Source organism: Lepidochelys kempii, chromosome 2 (assembly GCF_965140265.1).
Source record: "Lepidochelys kempii isolate rLepKem1 chromosome 2, rLepKem1.hap2, whole genome shotgun sequence".
Classification (NCBI taxonomy): Eukaryota; Metazoa; Chordata; order Testudines; family Cheloniidae; genus Lepidochelys; species Lepidochelys kempii.
In genome coordinates this window covers 239,558,531-239,583,898 of record NC_133257.1, presented here as the reverse complement: position 1 = coordinate 239,583,898, position 25,368 = coordinate 239,558,531, and the positions used below count along the sequence as shown (strand labels likewise).

At 41.2% G+C, this 25,368-nt stretch overlaps 1 protein-coding gene across 16 annotated transcripts in view; it reads right to left on the bottom strand.

Annotated features, from left to right (window-relative positions):
- Window positions 1-25,368, bottom strand: part of SVIL (supervillin) — a 222,638-nt gene that overhangs the window by 88,801 nt on the left and 108,469 nt on the right. For all 16 annotated transcript variants that reach the window (XM_073334383.1, XM_073334384.1, XM_073334377.1 and 13 more), the window contains 2 exons: window positions 7,528-7,594; window positions 143-234 (listed from right to left, as the gene is read on the bottom strand). Coding sequence is in view for 14 of the 16 variants with exons in the window: in XM_073334377.1 (XP_073190478.1) it covers window positions 143-234; window positions 7,528-7,594 (159 nt within the window). In the remaining 2 variants the exon portion in view is untranslated. The remainder of the gene's footprint in view (window positions 1-142; window positions 235-7,527; window positions 7,595-25,368) is intronic.

The window sequence follows — 25,368 nt, the reverse complement described above, 5'->3', positions numbered from 1 at the left end:
TAATACAGCCTCCACAGGGAGGTGAAAACTAATTTACATGCCCCATGTGCCTATTATTAGTTTCAACTGTGCCTTGCATTTGTCTATATTAAGTTTTGTTACCCAATGTGCGCGCGCACCCACCCACACTTACTTTACCTACCTTTTGGAAGCACTGCTAAAAGATTAGCATCAATGTCCTTTGTGCTATTAGCAAGTTCTTCTTTATCCTCAAATGAAAATTCTTTCTGAAAACTGAAAATAATAATATCTGGTTTACCGAGCTGTGAACACTTCAGCTACAGATCAAATTAAGCCAAGATATAGAGATTTACTTCATGATACCTTAACATACAGACACAAAGAAGAGTATTTGCCATGATTTCAGGAGACACAGAAACAAGGCCAGACTGCCATTAATGGGACAATTAATGAAAGTAGTACAGTAAACAGAAGCAATGTAAGTGCTATATTAGATTTATAATAATATAATGTAATAGAAGATAAGTAGTAAACCTATGAAAGAGTAAAGAAACTTAAACCAATGCCAGGCTTTACTGAATTTGGAAGACTTAGTTGCAACAGATAGTAGCCCATTCTGCATTAAATTATTATTTATATTAGGGCTGTCGATTAATCACAGTTAACTCGCGCGATTAACTCAAAAAAATTAAGTGTGGTTAAAAAATTAATCATGCTTAATAGCAGTTTTAATCGCACTGTTAGACTACCAATTGAAATTTATTAAATATTTTGGATGTTTTTCTACATTTTCAAATATATTGATTTCAGTTACAACACAGAATACAAAGTGTACAGTGCTCAATTTATATTATTTTTATTATAAATATTTGCACTATAAAAATGATAAAAGAAACAGTATTTTGCAATTCACTGCATGCAAGTACTGTACTGCACTCTCTTTATCATGAAAGTGCAACTTACAAATGTAGATTTTTTTTTGCACACAAAAAGAAAACAATGTAAAAATTTAGAGCCTACAAGTCCATTCAGTCCTACTTCTCGCTCAGCCAATCACTAAGACAAACAAGTTTGTTTACATTTACGGAAGATAATGCTGCGCACTTCTTATTTACAATGTCATCAGAAAGTGAGAACAGGCATTCGCATGGGACTTTTGGAGTCAGCATTGCAAGGTACCTACATTCCAGATATGCTAAACATTTGTATGCCCCTTCATGCTTCGACCACCATTCCAGAGGACATGTTTCCATGCTGATGATGCTCATTAAAAAAATGTGTTAATTAAATTTGTTACTGAACTCCTTGGGGAAGAAGTGTATGTCTCCGGCTCTATTTTACCCACATTCTGTCATCTATTTCATGTTGTAGTCATCTCAGATGATGACTCTGCACATGTTTACTTTAAAAAAAAATTTCGCTGAAGATTTGACAAAATGCAAAGAAGGTACCAATGTGAGATTTCTAGAGACAACTATAGCACTTGACCCAAGGTTTAAGAATCTGAAGTGTCTTCCAAAATCTGAAAGGGATGAGGTGTGGAGCTTGCTTTCAGAAGTCTTAAAAATGCAACACTCCGATGCAGAAACTACAGAACCTGAACCCCCCAAAAGAAAATCAACCTTCTGCTGGTGACATTTGACTCAGATGATGAAAATGAACATGTGTTGGTCCGCAGTGCTTTGGATTGTTAACGAGCAGAACCTGTCATCAGCATGGATGCATGTCCTCTGAAATGGTGGTTGAAGCATGAAGGGACATATGAATCTTTAGCACATCTGGCATTAGGGTGACCAGACAGCAAGGGTGAAAAATTGAGACAGGGTGGGGGGTAATAGGCGCCTATATAAGCAAAAGCTCTGAATATCAGGACATCTGGACACCCTATCTGGCATGTAAATATCTCGCGATGCTGGCTACAACAGTGCCATGCAAACACCTGTTCTCACTTTCAGGTGACATTCAGGTGACACATGTGGGCAGCATTATCTCCTGTAAATATAAACAAACTTGTTTGTCTGAGCGATTGGCTGAACAAGAAGTAGGACTGAGTGGACTGTAGGAGCTAAAGTTTTGCATTGTTTTATTTTTGAATGCAGGGGGGTTTTTGGTACATAATTCTACATTTGTAAGTTCAACTTTCATGATAAAAAGAGATTGCACTACAGTACTTGTATTAGGTGAATTGAAAAATACCATTTATTTTGTTTTTTACAGTGCAAATATTTTTAATCAAAAATAGATATAAAGTGAGCACTGTACACTTTGTATACTGTGTTGTAATTGATATTATTTGAAAATGTGGAAAACATCCAAAAATATCTAAAGAAATAGTATTCTATTATTTAACAGTGCGATTAATCACGATTAAATTGTTTTATCGCACGATTAATCACAATTTTTTTAATTGCTTAACCGCCCTAATTTATATCTGAAATAGTCTCGGTGAAACCATTCCTTATAAATACCTTTAATGTTAACATTTCACACAATGTTGCAGGTTATATTTATCTTTTCGGTACTATGACACATTCCAAACAGAACACCCTGGGTACAATTAACATGACATTTATGATACAGACACACATACATCTATGTATCTGTGTACATATCATGGCTTTTAGAACAGCAGGCCATCCAGCACCTTTCATTGATTAAGAAAAAAAAAAAGGCTCAACTGTCCACTTACGTGAGAAAAATATTTCTTGAAATTCAACTGTTTAGCATTTTTTGAGATTGTTATGTAAAATACAGGTGTTATACCGTACAGACATCTTCAGTTGGCACTGAGATCCCTTATGTTAAGTTAGGAAGAGTCTATTGAGAGAATCAGGGTATGCCTACACTAGAACCGCTACAGCAGCACAGCTGTAACGTAGGCACTTACTTCAGTGATGGAAGGGGTTCTCCCATCACCGTACTAACTCCACCTCTCTGAGAAGTGGTAGCTGGGTCGACAGAAGATCTTGCAGTGTCTATACTGTGGTTTAGGTTGGCTTAATTACATTGCACATGGCCAAGCCACAGAAGACTCAGAGACAGAAGTCAGGAGAAGATGCCGGGGCTGGGCCTGGCCATTGCTGAACCAAGAAAGTGACCACTAGATGTGTACACGAGAGGCAAAGTCTCCCACAATGACACAAGTAGGCACGAGGGGTTTTCCCTACAAGTGAGGATGAAATTACTATATATGCTGGCTGGACAAGTTGTGTTAACTGCTAAAGAAAGCTAATAGCAAGTTGAATGCTCAGATTCCCATTAACTTGTTGATAACAGAAATCTGTACCTCAGCATGGAATAAAACAATTTAATGGCTCAAAAACCATACTGTGGCCATCAGCAAATGGGGTAAGTCCGGCTTTCATTTTAGGCTGCCAGAGGCTAAGAAAAGCCCACTGCATATTTCCATGTATCCAGTGTTGCCAAACTCTCCTGATGTGTCATTTTCATTAAGCCACAGATCCTAGCATTGCTTGATTACAAGAGAATCCCTGCTTTCATTTAAAAAGTTCCTAGCCCTCATGATTGTGGGGAAAACCTTGAAAATATGAACAATATTGACTCAAAATTTATAAAGGTAAATGAACTCAAAATTAGTTACTTAAAAATCTGATTACTTAGACTAAGCTTTGGGTGTCAGCCTGATTCATGACTTTTGAATCCCTGGGTCCATGGTTCTCAATCAGGAGTACACGTACTTCGGGGGTACACATAGATCTTCCATGGGGTACATCACCTCATCTAGGTATTTGCCTCATTTTACAACAGGCTACATAAAAAGCACTAGCAAAGTCAGTACAAACTAAAATTTAATACAATGACTTGTTTATACTGCTCTATCTACCATACACAGAAATGTAAGTACAATATTTATATTCCCATTGATTTATTTTATAATCATATGGCAAAAATGAGAAAATAAGCAATTTTTCAGTAACAGTGTGCGGTGACACTTTTGTATTTTTCCATCTGATTTTGTAAGCAAGTAGTTATTAGGTGAGGTGTAACTTGGGGGTACGCAGGACAAATCAGACTCCTGAAAGGGGCACAGTCGTCTAGAAGGTTGAGAGCCACTGACATAGGGCTAGTAGTACCATTGACAACAGTGATTATGCTGCCATAGTGCATGTGAAATAACATTATACTTTGAGTTTAGTTCAATATAGACTCCTGACATAGGAAAGCATTTAAGCACATTTCAATTAAGCATGTGCTTACATCCCCCTTTGACTCAATGGGCGTAAGCCCTTGCCTATACTGGCCACTATATCTTCCGTGGGTTTTCTGCTTTTCCTCAGCCCCTCTCTCAAGGCCTCAAGATTTTTGTTGTTGTTTTAAAAGTCTTCCGCATGGGACCATGTGTGCTGTAAACTGGTGTGGCAGTATGCCAGTTAGGTAGCTTCAGTTCGCATAAAGAATTTTGAGGAAGGTTTAGTAGTAAGTTGCTGAGGGAGCTCTGGGAACGTGTCCTGAATTCATCATGCTGCCATCTGACTATTTCAAAAACATTTACTTAATCAAATCAATGCCTTGTACTGCTTTACCCAGACAGCATGTCTATACCGATAGTAAAAGGCAAAAAGGAAGATATTGCTCTTTAAAAACAATACAATTTATCCAAAGAATATGGTATAAAGAAATACAGAAGTCCTGAAAAAGCAGAGATGCATTTAGCACTTATCACAATGTGAGGGGCCTCTTATTGAAATCTGTGTGGATTTTTTGGTTGGCCCTTTCCCAATTCCAGGAGAAAGGAGAATGGTGAAAGAGGACTCAGGATCCTGAAACTGACAGTCCCCAGGGCTAATGCAGGAGGCCAGCATCCACGCCAATCGGATCAGCAGGGTGGGCAGGTCAATGAGGGAGTCAATAGCCCAGGGTCTTCCTCAGCGTGAGCTGGGGCTGCCAGGGCAGAATAAGATAGCCAGGGAGAGAGCAGCTGCTCAGAACACGGCTGAGGAGAGAGCAGCAGCAGATGGGGGAGAGAGCGCTGGGGCGAGTCTCCTGCTCATGCAGCAGAGTTGTGTGCACTGGTTTAGGGAGAGAGAAAGAGATGGAGGGCATCAAGTGCCAGAGCCATAGGGGGACGTGGCCTGACAGTAGGGCAGAATGGGTTCTGTCACGGAGCCAAACCCCATCCTGGGGCAGTGCCACACCAGCACCATCACAGCAGCACATCCAGGTCCAGGAAGACTTTGCTGGACTCGTAAATTTGTTGTTACTGTAAAGTTTATTGCATGTGAGAGACTGCTTTGACCCCCTACCCGAGCCATCTCCTCACAATGCTTCCAGGGTGTTCTTTAATCCCCAAAGAAACAGCTTTGGTGTAAATAAACTGTATATGTGTTTAAGTGAATGGCAGGGATTACAGGTTAACAGGGTAACAAGGGAGTTAGGAGTATCCTGGAGTAGGGGCACCCTCATCCCAGCCCAGAGTTTAGGGTTGCCAACAGGCCCTTATTACTAGGGACGTCCCTTATTTCTTCATCTCTGTACAGCAAAATCGGGTGTTGTTGAATGCTGCAAAAACAGCAAGAAATAGTCCTAGCAAATGTAGGTGAATACTGGTTAATAATTCTTAATAAATAAATAAATAAATAATATCGGAAGGTGGGGTGCGAGTGCTAAGAACGCAGTCCCTTATTTTTGAAATACATTGGCAATCCTTGCCCATAGAGAGACTGAGGTAAACGTGAAGGAACGCCCGAGCTCAGTCCTTGCATGGTGTGAGTCATGCTCATGCATAGCTGGGAGGGAAAGTCAAGGTGGGCAGGTACTGGGTGAAGTGAGTTGGGGAGGGACTGAGATCCTTTTGTTGCTTGGTTCAGCTGGGGTACTGCGTACATACAGAAATTCCCCTCCTACAGTGGGACAAATCCCCTCCTTATAACATTAAATACAAATGTTTATTTGCAAGCTCAACTGAATTAAAAGTAGTGAGATTATGGTAACTAAGAACTATGGTTTCAGTACTGCAGGTCATGAGAGGCAAAGGTTTTAATAAGATGCTGACAATTCATTTATTTCTCACTGATTTTCTTTTTGTAGATGGGGAAAATATTTAGAAATTCTTTCCTTTGCGCCATTAGTTATTTTCTGCTGGAAGAGTTGTTGCAGCCCCAACATTAGCTGCTCCTGTTGGGTCAGATAATCTGTGGTCTCTTGATTTATACGTAATCTAGTATTTAAAAAAAAAAATCTTTAAATTCCCTCCCCCTACTCCCACATTCTAGGAATATTCGTTCCTCATTCCAAAAAGCTAAAAAGGTAACTTAATATGATTAGATGCTGATTCTGGCAGCTGCACTAGAAACTTCTGTGTTGCTGTACTTTACTGTTAAACACTTCATTTTTTAGTATTAAAATGATTTATGGCACACACTCAGGATTTTTACTGTTTGCCTTTCTTGCATTTTTCTGGCTGAAGTTGAAAAAGTTATTTTATCACCTTCTCTTCTGTTTTCTCCTTAACAAAGCCATTGTCAGATCTGGATTCTGCACAGGATTCAGAAAAAAGAAATGCATCCAACATCCTCAGCTGGAAGATGTCTTGTAATTATATTTCATGAAGCCTGATCAAGATCATGGGGTGCCACAAGCTCCTGTTTATTTCCAGACATAATAAAAAGTGTTGGAGTATTTTCCCCAATGAAAAGTTTAATAAAAGAATAATCTTCAGGAATCCACATGAATCATGTCAAATGTGTCTGGTAGCATTTCCTAATCTCCATATTTTAGTTTATTCCTCTAAATGCAATCATTTTTCTGTGCTGCATAAGAAGAGAATTTAAGAATCAAACTAGCTGTACTGCTCTCCTCTGACAATTTTTGGACAGGCAGTTGTTTTTAGACAACCGGGATTAACATTTGAAAACTTTACCTGCCACTGTAGCATGTAATGTTTGAATTAGCTGCTCCATTAACCTAGTTACATATCCAGAAGCAAACAGCAATTTGACTCAAATCCCATCGGCTACAGTGTTCAGCCACTGCTTCCTCCCATATACTATGGGATATTTTTCTTCAGGATTTAATATTATAACAGAAATACACCATCATAAAATAGATTTGCCACCCTACAAATTGGGCATACAGTTCTTGTTTCTCATTCTCCCCTTACATCATTTCCTCCACTTGTACTTTGAAAGGGAAAGATTTTGATATCACAGTTAAGTCCCTCTCCTCGATTGTGTTCATTTTGATTTCTCCTATGTCGCCCACTTTAAGGTTTTCCTATTCCCTTTTCCCCTACAACGCACAAAGAATGGGGGGGGGGGGGGCCTGGAACAATAAAGGTGGAGAGAAAGAGCCACAAAAAAAAAAGAGGTACTTGGTATATTAGAGTCCTGTTGAGCAAATATTTAAATAAGTTACTCCAAGACACCTAACTAATAGGCATTTAGAGCTTTGAATACCCAGGTCAGATACATAGCTTTCTGTCAAGTTGTTAAGGCAAAGAATAATTTTCAAATATGTCAGAAGCAACACAGATTCAAATGGTTATTACAGGTTATAATCTTACTATCAAGAAACTGGACAGATAAAAGGAATTTTACAATGTTTTACCTTAATGCTCTCCTTCTTTGGAGTAGTTTTGAGGTTTTAAATCTGATTGAATTCTCTTTGTCAAAATCTATGAGAAAGGAAAAACACAGTAAAGAGGCCATGTATTAATATTTAAATGGCTGTATCATTATCTCAACTCTCTGATGTTGGAAACAGTAGTGTCTTAGATTCTATAGTTGAATGCATATGTACAGCTGCAGGCCTAAAATGGTGACAACAAAGTCTTGAGAAAAAGTACAGAGACCATATGTTCCAATAAGTTTTTAATATGGTTTGTGACAACTAAATATATATGGTTCAAGTCGTTTAAACACAAGAGACTGAGCCAGGAACTACTAAATTCTAACCCTGACTCTGGCTGCATCTTCCTCTGTGACCTTTGGCAAGTTACTTACTCAGTTTCCCTGACCGTAGAATGGACATATTTGCCTGCTTAACATGGGAGTATCGAGTTTAAGGTTTATAAAGTACTTTGAAGATGAAACGGGTTACAAAAGCATATTGTAACAAACATGGGTTGGACCCTAGCATTATTATAAAAACTGCACATTCGCTGCAAAAATCAGACATACCTAAGTAAATGTTTGATGCAGCAATGTATTCTGATGTAGGGTGACCAGATTTCCTGATTTTATAGGGACAGTCCCGATTTTGGGGGCTGTTTCTTATATAGGCACCTATTACCCCTCACCCCATCCCGATTTTTCACACTTGCCCTCTGGTCACCCTATTCTGATGTCAGTAACAAACATTAGTAAAGGTTCCCCTAGTATCTGGCAACAACCAAACAATCTTCGTGAATAAACTGGAAATATGCTTAGTCATTTCCATCCTTGGGTCTTGTCCACCGTGGGTGTAAAGCTGTGTTAGATATAATCCTGTTTAAACATTTATAGCTGGCAGGGTTCTCGCACAGAACTCCTAATATTGAAGAACCATTAGGGAGGTAAGCAGTCAATAGTGCAGTAAGGTTAGGAGGCTGAGAAACATTCCAATCAGGGACATTGTGCTAGAAACCAGCTAGCAGATATTTAAACAGATGAAGCTACTATGATTTTGCTCCTAGTGGGGAAACAGACTTTGGTCCCATCTGCACTGAAGTGAGTTGTCTCAGGGGACCAAGATACAGAATGGTTGTTCCTTGACATAACTGAGGGACTGTTGCATCTTGCAATGTAGACTGCTACATGACCAACACTTTAACATGATTTGAGGACATGGTTAAAAGCTGGTTATGTGCCATCTACACTAAGATGGTACTGTTGTGTAACCATGTCGAGGAACAACAGGTTTGTAACCAGTACCTGACACAGCTATATATAAGCTTGATGGAACCTATGATGTAACCAAGGGATATTGATACAATAATGGTGTAATTAGGTTTAATGTAGCTGGTTACCAAGAGCTGCATTTTCAAAGGGTCTGATGTCTGTACAACCTTTAAAAATTTGCTTGCTCATTCTCTCTTCCCACGCCTCAGAGATACATAGAATTAAATGGAGACCATTTAAATAGGATTATAAAAAGGCTAGAAAACATGTAAACCAACGACCTTTTTTCTAGAATACTGAAATACACTGAAACAATTCAGTATTTCAAGCAATCTTGTTAAGTAAACAGCATTCTTCTAGTATACATAGGTATTATCATCTTTCCTGTTTTTTGCTGGCATTTTGTTTCTCTTTCCAACTAACTACATGGAAAATAAAGCTCATTAATCACACAGCAGAGACATTTTGTAAGACCAGTTACAAAGTGTTATAAGCAAAGATTTACGAATGGTTTACAAACCATAACACTAATAATTTTTAAAAAAATACTCCACAAGCATTTTCTAAAAAAGTCAGATTTATAATAATGTAAAAGCACAGCGGATAAAAATTCTCCACAAAAAATCCAACGCAGTATGAGTTTGGTTAATCAAAACCAGGCATGCATAAAATTTATAACCATTCTAACAGTATATAACCCATCTTATACTATTTGGTACAAAAACAGCTGTCCACTACGAAAACCACATGTAGGCCACAGAAAAATTCCTTCCCACCACAGCCAAAAAAGGGAGAGAGCAGCTTTCACCATCTGAAATTTGAAGAAGGGGGAAGGAGCCGTGGCTCACAGAGACACATGACGGACTCTTTGTTACCCATGAAACACATTTATCAACATTTAACATTTTTAAATTGCTGTGCACTTTATAGGGCAAATGCATCTGCTCCCACAAAAACTTGTTTCTGGTATACAGCTATGATATTTTATTGGTCCCCTTGCCTTGATTCATTCACATGTTGAAGACTTGTTAGAGTGTAATAAAGTAACTTACTGTCACAATCTACTAAACCTTAAAATTTAGTTATTAAAAAAGATTTGAAAGAATGGCAAAAAAGGCTCCTTTCAGGAGAATTTAAGGAGTCCACAGAAAAATCATTTTAAGGTGGCTCTTTCAATGGTTAATCTAAAAATGTACACAGTCTAGTATGCTAAAGAGAAATCACTACAAATGTAACAATATTGTGTTCCCTCAACAGTCACAGGAAGATTATAAACACATTTATAATCCTATCAGAAATAATGTTAAGTATTTGTATTTACAATTCAGAGTATATTTACTTCAGTGTTAAATTATGAACTTGCTTCTGAGTTTAACTATTCAATATATTCCCACTCAATCTTAAAAATAGTGGTTAAAAACAAAAGCAGTTAAAATATATTCAGTTAGAATACTGAATTAGGAAACCTGGACATTCCATTGTTACTCAGTACATTTGAAGGCCTTAATTCAACTGCAAGCTAAGCTAATTAGAAGATCCATCTAATCGGATTTTTGAAAAGTGACCTTTGAGGAAATTATAAAATAGACTAGATGCCAAACTGAGTAGTAATTATTAAAGTACCAAATGCTTCTATGTAAGGACAAATAGTATGCATATATATACACACATTAAAAAAAAAGGGGGGGGAGAAGAGAAATCTACTGCATTCTTCTCTATCCACTTTGAACTCTTACCTTGCTCCTCAGAGTATTTAACATTTCCCAGATAGCTGGAGATCCAAGGATTTCTGAACATGGTTGCACAAACAAAGGATTCAGCAATGAGAAACTACAATGGGAGCTAATTCTCAACCAGCCACAGCCCTAGGCCCGTCTAAGCAATACTGTGTAGAGATTTTTCATAGCACAGGACTGAAGCTGTCAGGCTACCGCGTCCCAGGGAGTATAGTAAATGCATAGCAATAGGCTGCAAAGTAGAGCAGCTCAAGCCCAGTAATCAGATTACAAGCGAAATTAGGCACTTGAATTCTAAAACAAATTGGACAATGGTGATTGGGAGCTTTATAATATTACTACTTCAAAGCTCTAGCCAAATCACAAATTATATTCTAACAAGAAGATATTGTAGAAACCCAATATTCTTTACAGGAAAATAAATTTCTCTCCAAAAGACAAGTAATTCCTTCTTAGCTCTAAGCAGAATAAACTGCAAAGAATGCTTAAGCACAAAGTAAAGCACAGCAACTGGGCTGTCAAAAAACTGACTTTTAATCATGTCATTATGCTTAACATTTTGCCCATCCGATAGGCCAAAAAGGAATGTTTAAGCAGCCAAGATTTATGGGGAACATATGAACAAAATTACTGGTCGGAGAAGGGGAGTTAAGAACAGATACCCGGACACTCATTTTAATTTGAGACAGGTGGTGTAGAACTGTCAGACAATTTATCTAACAAGTATAGCATAGGTGCCACGTTTATTTTAAACTAGTTTTTATAGGGTTTGGATTCACTGTGGACTTCAAGAATGAGAATTTCAGGAACCTTTATATTCCATTCTAAAAATCTGGAAGCACTTTTTCAGAATGGTGCAATAACTGTTTTACAAAGCAGACCTGTTTGATCATCTCAGGAGTAAAACGAAGTAACCAAAAGAACAAAGAGGTGTTAAATATGGCTGTGACAGAAAAATTCATGCACAAACCCAAAACAGCCAAAGGCAATTATTGTATAACTAGTACTCTCCTTCCCCCTCCTCCTCCACTCAGAACCACTTAAATGATTAAATACCAATAGAAGACTAAATAGCAGTCAGGAGTGTTAGATTTACAAAACACTAGCTTATGGGTGTGCAGGTGTAGAGCCACTGCCTACTTAGGCTGTACGTTCCTTGGGGCAGGAACTGTGCTAAATTATGCACCTGTATGGTGTCTCATACAATGGGGACCTCATCCGTCATACAGGTCTCTATACACTACCCCAATACAAACACAGGAAAGATGCTATTTTGGATTTAACGTTAGGAGACAGCTAAGTTACAATATACTGTCCATTCAAAAGAAAAGAAAATGTTAATTTCAGCCAGTTTACCAGGAAGCAGTATGTATGCCTGCCAGGTTGTTTGAAGTGGATTGCTTTTATTTGCTTTGGTTTTTAGGAGTAATTTATGACTCGATTCAGGGCGGGAAAAGCCTATTTCTTCTTCCAGTTTCCTTAAGCAGCCTGTAGTATGTTCAATACAGAAGACCGGATCTGGGTTCCAGGGGTATAGCCAGACATCTCCTGGTTACCAGGTCTACGTGTTGCAATTTTGGGGGGTACAGTGGGGTGGGGAAGTAGGCTATGGCCATTATCTCTAAAATGGACCCACCTTCTTTGTGATAGGCCCAAATGCCTTATCCCTGTCAGCTGAAGGCATCTTGTACTCCTTCACTCACCCTCTGTGTAAGTCTCCTCTGGGACTTTAGCCAAAATCTTGCTTGTGGTAGAGATACAATGAGCAGGAAAAAAGTGTATGTAGTTTTGGAAGAACATCATAACTTCAAAACACCCCTCTATGAACTTAGTAATTTTAAATGAATTCTTACTCAGTGTTCAAATGCTACTTATAGGATGTGTAAATAAGCCTGAGTTTCCAGAACAGCTGCCAATTCCACTGTGAAAGCAGAACTTATGACAGACACTACTGTGGGTCGCACTTCCTCTCCTCGCGTTCAGGGCTGACAGTTCAAGAATGCAGGGGGTAGCACATGAGTGTAAAGATAACTACTATGAAGGGCTTAAGTTGGGGGGTGGGGGGGAGGGAATAGATGAACTGCTACAGAGAATATCCATATCTGATTTTTTCCAAATGATCATTTGGTCTAGAGTTCAGCATCAAGCTCTCTTCACCTGACACTGGAATTATTCGCCAAGTGCCGCTCTGTGCAGGATAGCCATGAATACACCCCATCTGATCTTAGCACTGAATACTACTTCTAACACAGCATTCTGTGACCCTACATTACTGTCACACCACGCTCGGACAATGGGTCTGTTCCGGTCCTTCAGAATTAGTTCTGTTGGAGGCAGAGGATTAAAATACAATAGCAGTGTGGTGCCACACAGAGATGGGGAATTTGGACACATACTTCCGTCTTCAAGAGTTTCTCCATCCTTTATACAATGAGCAAGTCCACCCTCTCCCCAATACACACAATTTGACCTGACCTTTTTGGCAAACCTAGTTTCATAAGGCCCATGGGGTCAGCACAGTGACAAGACTGCTGTTACACTAAAACCAGTCCCGTGAGAAGACCCATCAATTTGGCATTAAAAAACAGAAAAATCCCAAACCTTTTATACATGAAAATGTGTGAGTTAGCAAGAAGAAGATAAAATGAAAGTATCAGCTGGTTCAGTTTTCTATTGCATGTCTGCTTAGAAGCTGCTGCCATTTCCTAGGATGGAATCTTTTCCATGGAGAGGGAGATCTCCAAATATTTCAAGGTGGCCATTCTGTCCTTCAGAATGATCTAGTGACCAAGAGCAGAAGCATGTCCATCTCGGTGATATAGCAAGGCTATGTTATAGGTCTGCCGTTGCCCATCCCATCCCCCAGACCAATTTTTAAATGTCAGATGCCTCTAATATATGAGCACAGCTGGAAGTTAAAATTGCAGTTAATGAAAAAATTAGGTTAAGCATACATTTCTAATCAAAAACAGACTGCCCACGAAAGATCTGTTGGCAGCTGAAGATTGTTCTGTAACTTCCCTCAGGAACTGCGGCAAAATGTCATCATTTTGTTTGGGGATACCGACAAAGCTAGAACTCAGACTGCTTGTAAGCTGCTCTCAACATACAATACAGCTTTGTCCAGGAGTCAGCCCACCCCCACCCCCAATCACAACATTTTAAAAAATATTAAATTTTGAGTTTTAGTTCTTGGGAGTTTGTTTTCAAGCCTGTCTGCAAATGGCATCTTAGGTGGTGCCACAATCACAAGACTCGGGGGACTGTGGCCACATGCAACAAGAACAAAACAAAACAAAATCACCACAAATTCAGGACAAAAAGTTGGCATTTTTTCCTAATGGTTCCAGAAAGAAAGAAAGAAAAACGAACAACCACAACACAGCCCACAAAATAAAGTTATATAAAATTAAAGTATTTGTCCTGTGGTACGTTCAACAGAAAATGATGATCCACACTATGTTCAAGCAAGACTGCACAGTTTTTTAAATACAATATATTGTGTGTTGATGACATCAGTCAACCTCATATACACTCTCATCACCCCCTCCCCCTATGTATATTTGCAAGTGGTATTCTCATTTTCCTTAGTGAAAGTAATTTATGCAGGATTTCTAATCTGGGATAAAATCTCCTGACATGAGATCAACCCTTGAGTGGGGAGTATGTTTAATCCTTTTCACTTTCCTTTTATCACTTCTATTGTTGTGCAGTAAGTTCCAGAATCCTATGTTTCTGTGTAATTATTATATAATTATTGTGCAAACAGGTTTGTGCTCTGTGGTTAGTATTGCTATTTTGGACAAGTCTTCAGATAAATAGAACTCTGCATTGCATCACCTGTGTCAGGTAGTTTAAAATAGGTCACATGTGAAGAGATCAAAAACAAAGTTAGTGGTCATAACACAAGAACTAGGGGCCACCAAATGAAATTAATAGGCAGCAGGTTTAAAACAAACAAAAGGAAGTATGGCCATTCTTATGGTCAGTAAAATGGCACTCTGAGTACTGAGCTATCTGCTGTAAAATGCCAGATGTGTTGAAAAGGTGCCCATCCACCTGTTCTATATACTTACACATGAATTCTCACTTGGGAAAAAGAACCAGTACTTCTGTATGCACCCCAAGAATCTAGATACTCTTTGCATTACTGTTTCAGTAAGCAAAGAACAAAAGAAGCAACATTTCTTGAAAAAGGCACCAATTTTAACACGTCTCCTGAAAAAGATTATCTATTGCTTCCAAGAGCAGTAAGTTTTAAGAAAGATGGAGGCATGGAGGGATTTATTCCAGCATTCACGTAATGCATGTCAATATTCACTAGACTGTATGTCAAGCCTATAGCATGATTTAAGAATAATACTTAAAAAAAAAAAAAAAAAAAAGTATTACGCATCCATGTAAGTTCTGGCTCATGTCAGAGAAGCCCATTTCCCCATCCCAGTGATCTACTGTAGCATATAGGGGTATCAGCAAGACACAGAATTGACCCAAATAAAATCAGATTTACCTGAAATGCTCCTGAATCTATAATACAGCTTCAGAGTTCATAAAGAATTATTTTAAGTTAATAATTCTAACACTATTTTAAACAGAGGAACTGTATCAATACACAGTAAAACCAATTCAAGTCCTATTACATTCCTTTCCGTGCTAGTGTTAGGTTTATTGTTCTAGAAGTATAAAGTATATCTTTTCTAGACCCTTCTTTGTTAGGCATCCCCAGGAAAATAATCTCCTGTTTACTCTCTCAAGTCTGCCGTACATTTGGAACGGATTTTTTTAATTATGTACACCACTGTTTCAAAATGAACACATTGAAATATGCATTATAGACTGATTTGCATGTACATTGGGTATGGTTTCATTCATTTGATTAGGGTGACCTAGCACCATTTGTTAATAAAGCAGTCAATACTTAGTGTAGTCCTAACAGAATCTACGTATTCTATTATACCAAGAACCCCTTAACCTTCTGAAAGCTGATATGGACAAACTGCAGTGTCTAGACACCATCTTTGAGTCCCTCTGTGAGTGAATGAAAATCAGAAGTCTGTATACAGTGTGATGGTCTCAGGATATTTAAGAGACAAGGTAGATGACGTGATATTCTTTTATTGGGCCAACTTCTCTTGGTGAAAGAGACAACAGGAGTTGGTCCAATAAGAGATATTACTTCCTCTACCTTGTCTCTCTATTCAGAAGTCTGAGGCTTTTAAAGCAAAGATGGCTTGTAGAGTCTTTGAAGTAAGTCGACATGTAACTCATTACAATACTGAATTACTGCAATCCATTAAATCAGCAATTTTGCCAAAAATCTTCACACCCACGTTGAATTTTTGCTATGCATAACATTAAAGATTTTAAAAAATATGAGATAAAGCCATACCTAATTTAAATTAAAATCTTGTGCGGTTTTGGATATCAGTAGTTTATGAAGCATGAAGTCAAAACCAGGTTAAAGATATATCAACATGAGAAATCACCAGTGGCTGAAATGTATTAAAACTACATTTCTCCTGTTACAGTATACAAAAAGGAGGCATTTGTGAACCAGAGTTTTGCCTTGTCCATGAAATTCCATTGCTGTAAGCTTGCAAGCTTCTGGATGTGGTTCACAATAAAGTGCTTGTCCTCCAGAGGCTTTTAATTTTTTTGTTCAAACAGGTTAAGTAATTTAAACCCACCTCCAATTCAATTCAATTCTCCTTCTCTAAACAGCTACGTTCTGAGACGCTCTCAGTCTCCTGTCACATAATTGCTTGTGCAGGCAGGTCTGCCACATTTAGCCATAGCATTGTAAAAACATCTGTTTTCCCCCCTACTTGCTCAACAAGAAGATTCACTTCTTACTTAACTCTGAGGTGAACTGGATCTCTTCTTTTAGGGTGCCAACCCTCCAGGATTGTTCTAGACTCTCCAGAAATTAAAGATTAATCTTTAAATACAGATTAAGTCAGGTGATGAATTCTCCAGGAATAGGCAACCCTACTTCTCCTGGAATTGAACAAGGACTTGCCTAGTCAGTATTCAGAGGCATTGCTTGCAAAAACCATGCCATCCTGACAAGCTTTGTCAGTGAGGGAGTGCCAGCCTCCTTCCTAGAAACTGTTTCCTCTCCACCTTCCCATACTTATATTCACTTCAGTCTCCTCCCAACTACAAGATGATCCTCTTGAGTGGAATTCTGTTAACTCTAGGCCAGGGGTGGCCAACCTGAACCTGAAAAGGAGCCAGAATTTACCAATGTACATTGCCAAAGAGCCACAGTAATACGTCAGCAGCGCCCCCATCAGCTCCCCTGTGACCCGCTCCCAGCGCCTTCCACCCACCGCAGCTCTGCTGATCAGCGCCTCCCCCTCCCTCTCAATCAGCTGTTTTGTGGCGTGCAGGAAGCTCGGGGGGGAGATGGGGACGAGTGAGGGCATGGCAGGCTCAGGGAGGGGTGGGTAGGCCCTGTGGCAGAGCCAGGGGTTGAGCAGTGAGCACCCCCCAGCACACTGGAAAGTTGGCGCCTGTAGCTCCAGCCCCGGAGTCGGTGCCTATACAAGGAGCAGCATATTAACCTCTGAAGAGCCACATGTGGCGCCGGAGTCATGGGTTGACCACCCCCGCTCTAAGCAGTCTGGTTGGCAGACAAATGGAAAGTGGTCCTGTGCAGCTAAGCCAGGAAAAAGAGCTCGGTTAGACTACTCTACAATATAAGAGTGTATTCTAATGCAAAGATCAGGACTCGCCCAAGGAAGAGTCGACCAGCTGCAAGAAAGCCTTCAAAACAAAGATATTTGATTGCTAAAGGAAAACATCAATTCTGTTTACCACTACAGCACTGTCCCCATTTCACAAGCTACACCATGACTAGTTACTTAGAAATATAATGGTCATTTCCAAGCTTTGCGATGAGGCAGACACTAAGTCATAAGGGAGCCTATGACGCTATAAAAAGCTATAATGTTTAAACAAAATATTTAACATTAACTGCTATTTTTTCTTAGTGCTGGCTTCACACTACATTTTGTTCTTTCTCTAGGTTGCCACATTGTTGGGGTGACATCTCAGGAGTTTTCACTATGACAACTGTCTAGAATGCCAGCCCCAGGGCAGCCTAATTGTAAATGTTCTGGTAAGTTACTGCTCATTCATGGTGACAAGTGTATTTCAGTCTGATGTTACATTCTGAAGTTCTGAGCAAAATGCATTAAGAATATATGAAAAGGGAACTGGCCAGCACAGTGACCAGAGGGGAAGCTGCCATAGTGACCTGGGTTGAATGGCTAAAAGCAAGATCGCTCCTCTTAGTCCCCTTTAGTGCATATTGCAAATATACCAGACAGTCTCCAGTGTACTCGAGAGAGGAACAAGCTACTAACAGTGGGGCTGACAAGAGGGGAGGAAAGAGGTGTGTGTGTGTGTAATTGTTTTGCTATTCCCTCTCTTTCACACAGGATAAATTCACACTTTCAGCCAGTAAACAGTCTTCTGAGAAGGGAAATGAAACTGCATGTCTGCTGTGCTAAAAGAACATTACCTGAAGACACAGAAAGTCACAAATTATTTTTCTGAAACTGGTTTCTCTGTTAATAGGGTATTCAGACAAAAAGCGATTGACACGACAGGCTCCACAAGGAATATATCTCATAAAGCCCCGGCAAGATGATCAGAGAGAGTGATGAGCTAATGCACATTATCATCAAAGTGCTCACTGTGCAGGTGAAGAGTAATACTGAAGCCCCCTGTTCTAAATCACAGTGTTTACAAAGAGCTTCACATCCTCTTTAGCCTAGTTTGTGCCACCTGCAAACTAAAGTTTTCTCTCTTATGAAAACTGAACTGAAATGCAATGGATTATCTGTACAACTGATACACTGGGCCACATCGCATAGATCTGGGCTGTATCTAGTTCTAAGCTGACTGCTCAGTTAGCTGCCATCCAGCATACTCTGTCCCCAGACACCATTCTCAGTTGCTTACCTAATAAGGCAACATGCAAGTTGACTGGCTGGCTTATAGGTCATCCAGTGTTTACCTTGCAAGCTTACAGCATGCAAGCAACTGACAGCCTACCTTTTGGCAGACAGAGGGTGCTCAGCTATCCCTTGTCAACAGCAGGAAAAAAGCTTCACTATATTAACACAGCAATAGGAAACACTGTAGGAGACTACTCGATAAAAAGTGATGAAGATGCTGAATCTCACTTGCAGAGGCTGGAACATATTGCATTTGCCGTTTCATGATACTAGCAGCTTACAGCTTTGTTAGTTTGTTTTCCCAACATGAACATAAAGCCCCAGATGGTAAGTGCAATTATTTTTCATTCAACGCATTTTAGGACCGTTTGCTATTTCAAAGTCAATCAGTTCCCAAATAAACGCATTTGCTGCTTGCTTAAAAATGGGCCACTACATCAGTTGCAAACAGCTACTTTCCAACGTTCTAGACAGTAAGGCACCTAACTGTCCAAAACGTCAAAAACAGACTCCAATGAGAGACTTTTGAATTGGAATTAATTTGCAAACTGGATACAATTAACTTAGGCTTGAATAGAGAATGGGAGTGGATGGGTCATTACACAAAGTAAAACTATTTCCCCATGTTTATCCCACTCCCTCCCACTATTCCTCAGATGTTCTTGTCAACTGCTGGAAATGGCCCACCTTAATTATCACTACAAAAGGTTACCTACCCCACCCCCCCGCTCTCCTGCTGGTAATAGCTCACCTTAAGTGATCACTCTCCTTACAGTGTGTATGGCAACATCCATTGTTTCATGTTCTCTATGTATATAAATCTCCCCACTGTATTTTCCACTGAATAAATCCAATGACGTGAGCTGTAGCTCACAAAAGCCTATGCTCAAATAAATTGGTTAGTCTCTAAGGTGCCACTAGTACTCCTTTTCTTTTTGCAAATACAGACCAACACGGCTGCTACTCTGAAACCTGTCCAATATATGTATTTTCTCCTGAACTAGATGAAAGCAAAATAGAAACATTCATTTGAAACACTTTTTAATTTGGCTAATCTTCGGTAGTGAGAGACTTCTGTTGTACAATGGTACAGAAGAGTTCTGCAGTGGAGTACTCACACCAAATCTAACATCTGGTAATTCTTTAGCTTTCGATGCCCATAGCTCCTACTGTTATTCACAAAAGTTTTCACACAGCTCCCAACAGAGTTTTCACATGCTAAACTGCCATCGTGTCATGTTTACTAGTAGTCTCTCCTCCGGGGGACTGAGTCATCTATCTGCCGCCTTGACTGGGAAAACCGAGAAGTCTGCTGCTTGCCAGGGGCTAAGATTCGCAATGTGACGGAGAGACTGCCGAGACTCATCAACCCCTCGGATCGCTACCCCTTCCTGCTTCTCCACGTGGGCACCAAAGATACTGCCAAGAATGACCTTGAGCGGATCACTGCAGACTATGTGGCTCTGGGAAGAAGGATAAAGGAGTTCGAGGCGCAAGTGGTGTTCTCGTCTATCCTCCCCGTGGAAGGAAAAGGCCTGGGTAGGGACCGTCGAATCATGGAAGTCAACGAATGGCTACACAGGTAGTGTCGGACAGAAGGGTTTGGATTCTTCGACCATGGGATGGTCTTCCATGAAGGAGGAGTGTTGGGCAGAGACGGGCTCCACCTTACGAAGAGAGGGAAGAGCATCTTTGCGAGCAGGCTGGCTAACCTAGTGAGGAGGGCTTTAAACTAGGTTCACCGGGGGGAAGGAGACCAAAGCCCTGAGGTAAGTGGGAAAGCGGGATACCGGGAGGAAGCACAGGCAGGAATGTCTGTGAGGGGAGGGCTCCTGCCTCATACTGAGAATGAGGGGCAATCAGCAGGTTATCTCAAGTGCTTATATACGAATGCACAAAGCCTTGGAAACAAGCAGGGAGAACTGGAGGTCCTGGTGATGTCAAGGAATTATGACCTGATTGGAATAACAGAGACTTGGTGGGATAACTCACATGACTGGAGTACTGTCATAGATGGTTATAAACTGTTCAGGAAGGACAGGCAGGGCAGAAAAGGTGGGGGAGTAGCACTGTATGTAAGGGAGCAGTATGACTGCTCAGAGCTCCGGTACGAAACTGCAGAAAAACCTGAGTGTCTCTGGATTAAGTTTAGAAGTGTGAGCAACAAGAGTGATGTAGTGGTGGGAGTCTGCTATAGACCACCGGACCAGAGGGATGAGGTGGATGAGGCTTTCTTCCGGGCAGCTCGCAGAAGCTACTAGATCGCACGCCCTGGTTCTCATGGGTGACTTTAATTTTCCTGATATCTGCTGGGAGAGCAATACAGCGGTGCATAGACAATCCAGGAAGTTTTTGGAAAGCGTAGGGGACAATTTCCTGGCGCAAGTGCTAGAGGAGCCAACTGGGGGAGAGCTTTTCTTGACCTGCTGCTCACAAACCGGGTAGAATTAGTAGGGGAAGCAAAAGTGGATGGGAATCTGGGAGGCAGTGACCATGAGTTGGTTGAGTTCAGGATCCTGACACAGGGAAGAAAGGTAAGCAGCAGGATACGGACCCTGGACTTCAGGAAAGCAGACTTCGACTCCCTCATGGAACGGATGGCCAGGATCCCCTGGGGGACTAACATGAAGGGGAAAGGAGTCCAGGAGAGCTGGCTGTATTTTAAAGAATCCTTAGTGAGGTTACAGGGACAAACCATCCCGATGTGTCAAAAGAACAGTAAATACGGCAGGCGACCAGCTTGCCTTAATGGTGAAATCCTAGCGGATCTTAAACATAAAAAAGAAGCTTACAAGAAGTGGAAGGTTGGACATATGACCAGGGAAGAGTATAAAAATATTGCTCGGGCATATAGGAATGAAATCAGGAGGGCCAAATCACACCTGGAGCTGCAGCTAGCGAGAGATGTCAAGAGTAACAAGAATGGTTTCTTCAGGTATGTTGGCAACAAGAAGAAAGTCAAGGAAAGTGTGGGCCCCTTAATGAATGAGGGAGGCAACCTAGTGACAGAGGATGTGGAAAAAGCTAATGTACTCAATACTCTGTCTTCACGAACAAGGTCAGCTCCCAGACTGCTGCGCTGGGCATCACAACATGGGGAATAGATGGCCAGCCCTCCGTGGAGAAAGAGGTGGTTAGGCACTATTTAGAAAAGCTGGACGTGCACAAGTCCATGGGGCCGGACGAGTTGCATCCGAGAGTGCTAAAGGAACTGGCGGCTGTGATTGCAGAGCCATTGGCCATTATCTTTGAAAACTCGTGGCGAACGGGGGAAGTCCCGGATGACTGGAAAAAGGCTAATGTAGTGCCAATCTTTAAAAAAGGGAAGAAGGAGGATCCTGGGAACTACAGGCCAGTCAGCCTCACCTCAGTCCCTGGAAAAATCATGGAGCAGGTCCTCAAAGAATCAATCCTGAAGCACTTACATGAGAGGAAAGTGATCAGGAACAGTCAGCATGGATTCACCAAGGGAAGGTCATGCCTGACTAATCTAATCGCCTTCTATGATGAGATTACTGGTTCTGTGGATGAAGGGAAAGCAGTGGATGTATTGTTTCTTGACTTTAGCAAAGCTTTTGACCCGGTCTCCCACAGTATTCTTGTCAGCAAGTTAAATAAGTATGGGCTGGATGAATGCACTATAAGGTGGGTAGAAAGTTGGCTAGATTGTCGGGCTCAATGGGTAGTGATCAATGGCTCCATGTCTAGTTGGCAGCCGGTGTCAAGTGGAGTGCCCCAGGGGTCGGTCCTGGGGCTGGTTTTGTTCAATATCTTCATAAATGATCTGGAGGATGGTGTGGATTGCACCCTCAGCAAGTTTGCGGACGATACTAAACTGGGAGGAGTGGTAGATATGCTGGAGGGCAGGGATAGGATACAGAGGGACCTAGACAAATTGGAGGATTGGGCCAAAAGAAATCTGATGAGCTTCAATAAGGATAAGTGCAGGGTCCTGCACTTAGGACGGAAGAACCCAATGCACAGCTACAGACTAGGGACCGAATGGCTAGGCAGCAGTTCTGCGGAAAAGGACCTAGGGGTGACAGTGGACGAGAAGCTGGATATGAGTCAGCAGTGTGTCCTTGTTGCCAAGAAGGCCAATGGCATTTTGGGATGTATAAGTAGGGGCACTGCCAGCAGATCAAGGGACGTGATCGTCCCCCTCTATTCGACATTGATGAGGCCTCATCTGGAGTACTGTGTCCAGTTTTGGGCCCCACACTACAAGAAGGATGTGGATAAATTGGAGAGAGTCCAGCGAAGGGCAACAAAAATGATTAGGGGTCTGGAACACATGACTTATGAGGAGAGGCTGAGGGAACTGGGATTGTTTAGTCTGCAGAAGAGAAGAATGAGGGGGGATTTGATAGCTGCTTTCAACAACCTAAGAGGTGGTTCCAGAGAGGATGGTTCTAGACTATTCTCAGTGGTAGCAGATGACAGGACAAGGAGCAATGGTCTCAAGTTGCAGTGGGGGAGGTTTAGGTTGGATATTAGGAAAAACTTTTTCACTAGGAGGGTGGTGAAACACTGGAATGCGTTACCTAGGGAGGTGGTAGAATCTCCTTCCTTAGAAGTTTTTAAGGTCAGGCTTGACAAAGCCCTGGCTGGGATGATTTAATTGGGGATTGGTCCTGCTTTGAGTAGGGGGTTGGACTAGATGACGTCCTGAGGTCCCTTTCAACCCTGATATTCTATGATTCTATGGTGCTTCTGAGAGAAGAGCAGCAAGACCATTCCCTATGCTTACAGCACAGGTAAAAATCGGGGGGGGGGGAGACGACGACGTGGAGGGCAGTACAAATCCCATTCTAGGTATAGAAGAAGGGAGCTCCCTCCACACGCTCCCTCTTGTACGTTGCAGTGAGTGCTCCCCCTCACATTGCAATTGGCTTTTTCACCAAGCCTCCCTACACCACTAGTTTAACTGCAATTCCCCAAATGACCACTTCCAACATCTGAGTCATTATTTTGTTAAGACCCTGTCTCCCCCGAAGGCACAATTTATTGACTAACTTCCTTCCAGAGGACAGGAGACTCCCACACTTCAGTAGATATTAGGGGTGAGAGAAGGAAAGATTATAAAAGAAAGAGGGCATAGTCACCAGGTCACTAGACACCAACAAAAAAATGCTGTCTGACAACTTGGAAATATTTCTTCACTTTTAGGATTTTGACACTGTATATGTTGGTTTGAAATAGTGAAAAATACTGACACAGCATAAAACCAAAATAACTATCCAGTGTTATTGGGCACAACAGCCACACATTTGCCAAGTGACTTCCATTGTTAGAAAAATCTTTAGCCCACAATGACTAAATAAAGGGAACCAAATCTGCCACCATGTGGGACAGGGACAGGGGATGGCAACAACTGTGCAGTTACACTTGGAATGAATCTCATGCTCATACTATCATGGTTAAAAAGTACAAGTGTATATGGCTGAACTGCTCTTATAAACAGAATGTATTAAAAACACTGCAGGGAATCATGTTGACAGTTGGTAAACTTAGCTTCTATCACCATTTACTGTCCAAGTTGTGCCAAAGTGTAACAGCAGCTCTTGGATCAAACCTGCCTATTATTCTTTTCCATTAAAAATGCTATTTTCCCACCAAACTATTGTCACGTTCCTCTCCGGTGTTATCTGGACCGGTGATCTGCTTGGTCACTTCAATCCTTGACTCTGGGAGCCAGCCTTACCGTACTCTGCTGTGAGAACCCCCACTCCTGGGGTGTTCAGGCACAGCCTCTGGCATGTAAGTTGCTCCTTGGATTGTGCAACCGAATGACACTAGCCAATATCTCCAGTCCCAGACACAACCCTAGGAAGCCTCTGTCTTGCAGTGTCCAATTTCGCCCGCTGGACACTGCAAGTTTATATGAGTTTGTCAGTTTAACAAAGAAATTGATATGCACCAGGCTTGTTATCCCAAGAGGAGTCTCTGACACGCTTCAAACCAAACACACTGCTTCAGGTAGAATAAACAAACAAATTTATTAACTACCAAAATAGATTTTAAGTGATTATAAGTCAAAGCACAACAAGTCGGATTTCGTCAAATTAAATAAAAGCAAAACATATGCTATGCTGATCTTAACACTTTTAATGCCCTAACAAACTTAGATGCTTCTCACCACAGGCTGGCTGGTTGCTTTTCCGCCAGGCTCTCTCCCCTTTGATCAGCGCTTCAGTCGCTTGATGCGGATGTCTGTAGATGGAGGTGGAAGAGAGAAAGCATGGCAAACGTCTCTCCCTTTTATCATGTTCTTTCTTCCCTCTTGGCTTTGCCCGCCCCCTTCAGGATTAGGTGAGCATTATCTCATCGCAGTCCCAAACTGACCAATGGAAGGGCGGATGACTCACTTGAGAGTCAAACAGATCCTTTGTTGTTGCCTAGGCCAGTGTCCTTTGTTCCTGTGAGGCTGGGCTGGGCTTGTCTTGTCCCATACATGCCCTGATGAGGTGTGAACTGCCCCACTGCCCTTGGAGAGTTTTGCCTGGGCCTGCTTTAAGCCATGAGGATACATTTTCAGCCTCATAACCATATACATGAAATTACAACATTACTATAACAATTACCATAACATTACTATAACAACAATACTCAGTGCATCATGAGCCTTCCGAAGACACCCGACATGACAAACTTTGCATTAGACACCACACAATCACATTATAAGGATGAACATGGGGTGTAGGGTGTTCCCTCGAGGTACAGAACGTCAGAACTATATTATGCTCTCCCAATGCAAAACGAGGAAATACCTCTAAAAGCCACTTTAGTGCAGCTGTATTTTGAAGTGTGACTATGTAAGAATGGCACCTTACTCAGCAGATCTGCTGCCTGTGTGTGTTCATGGTC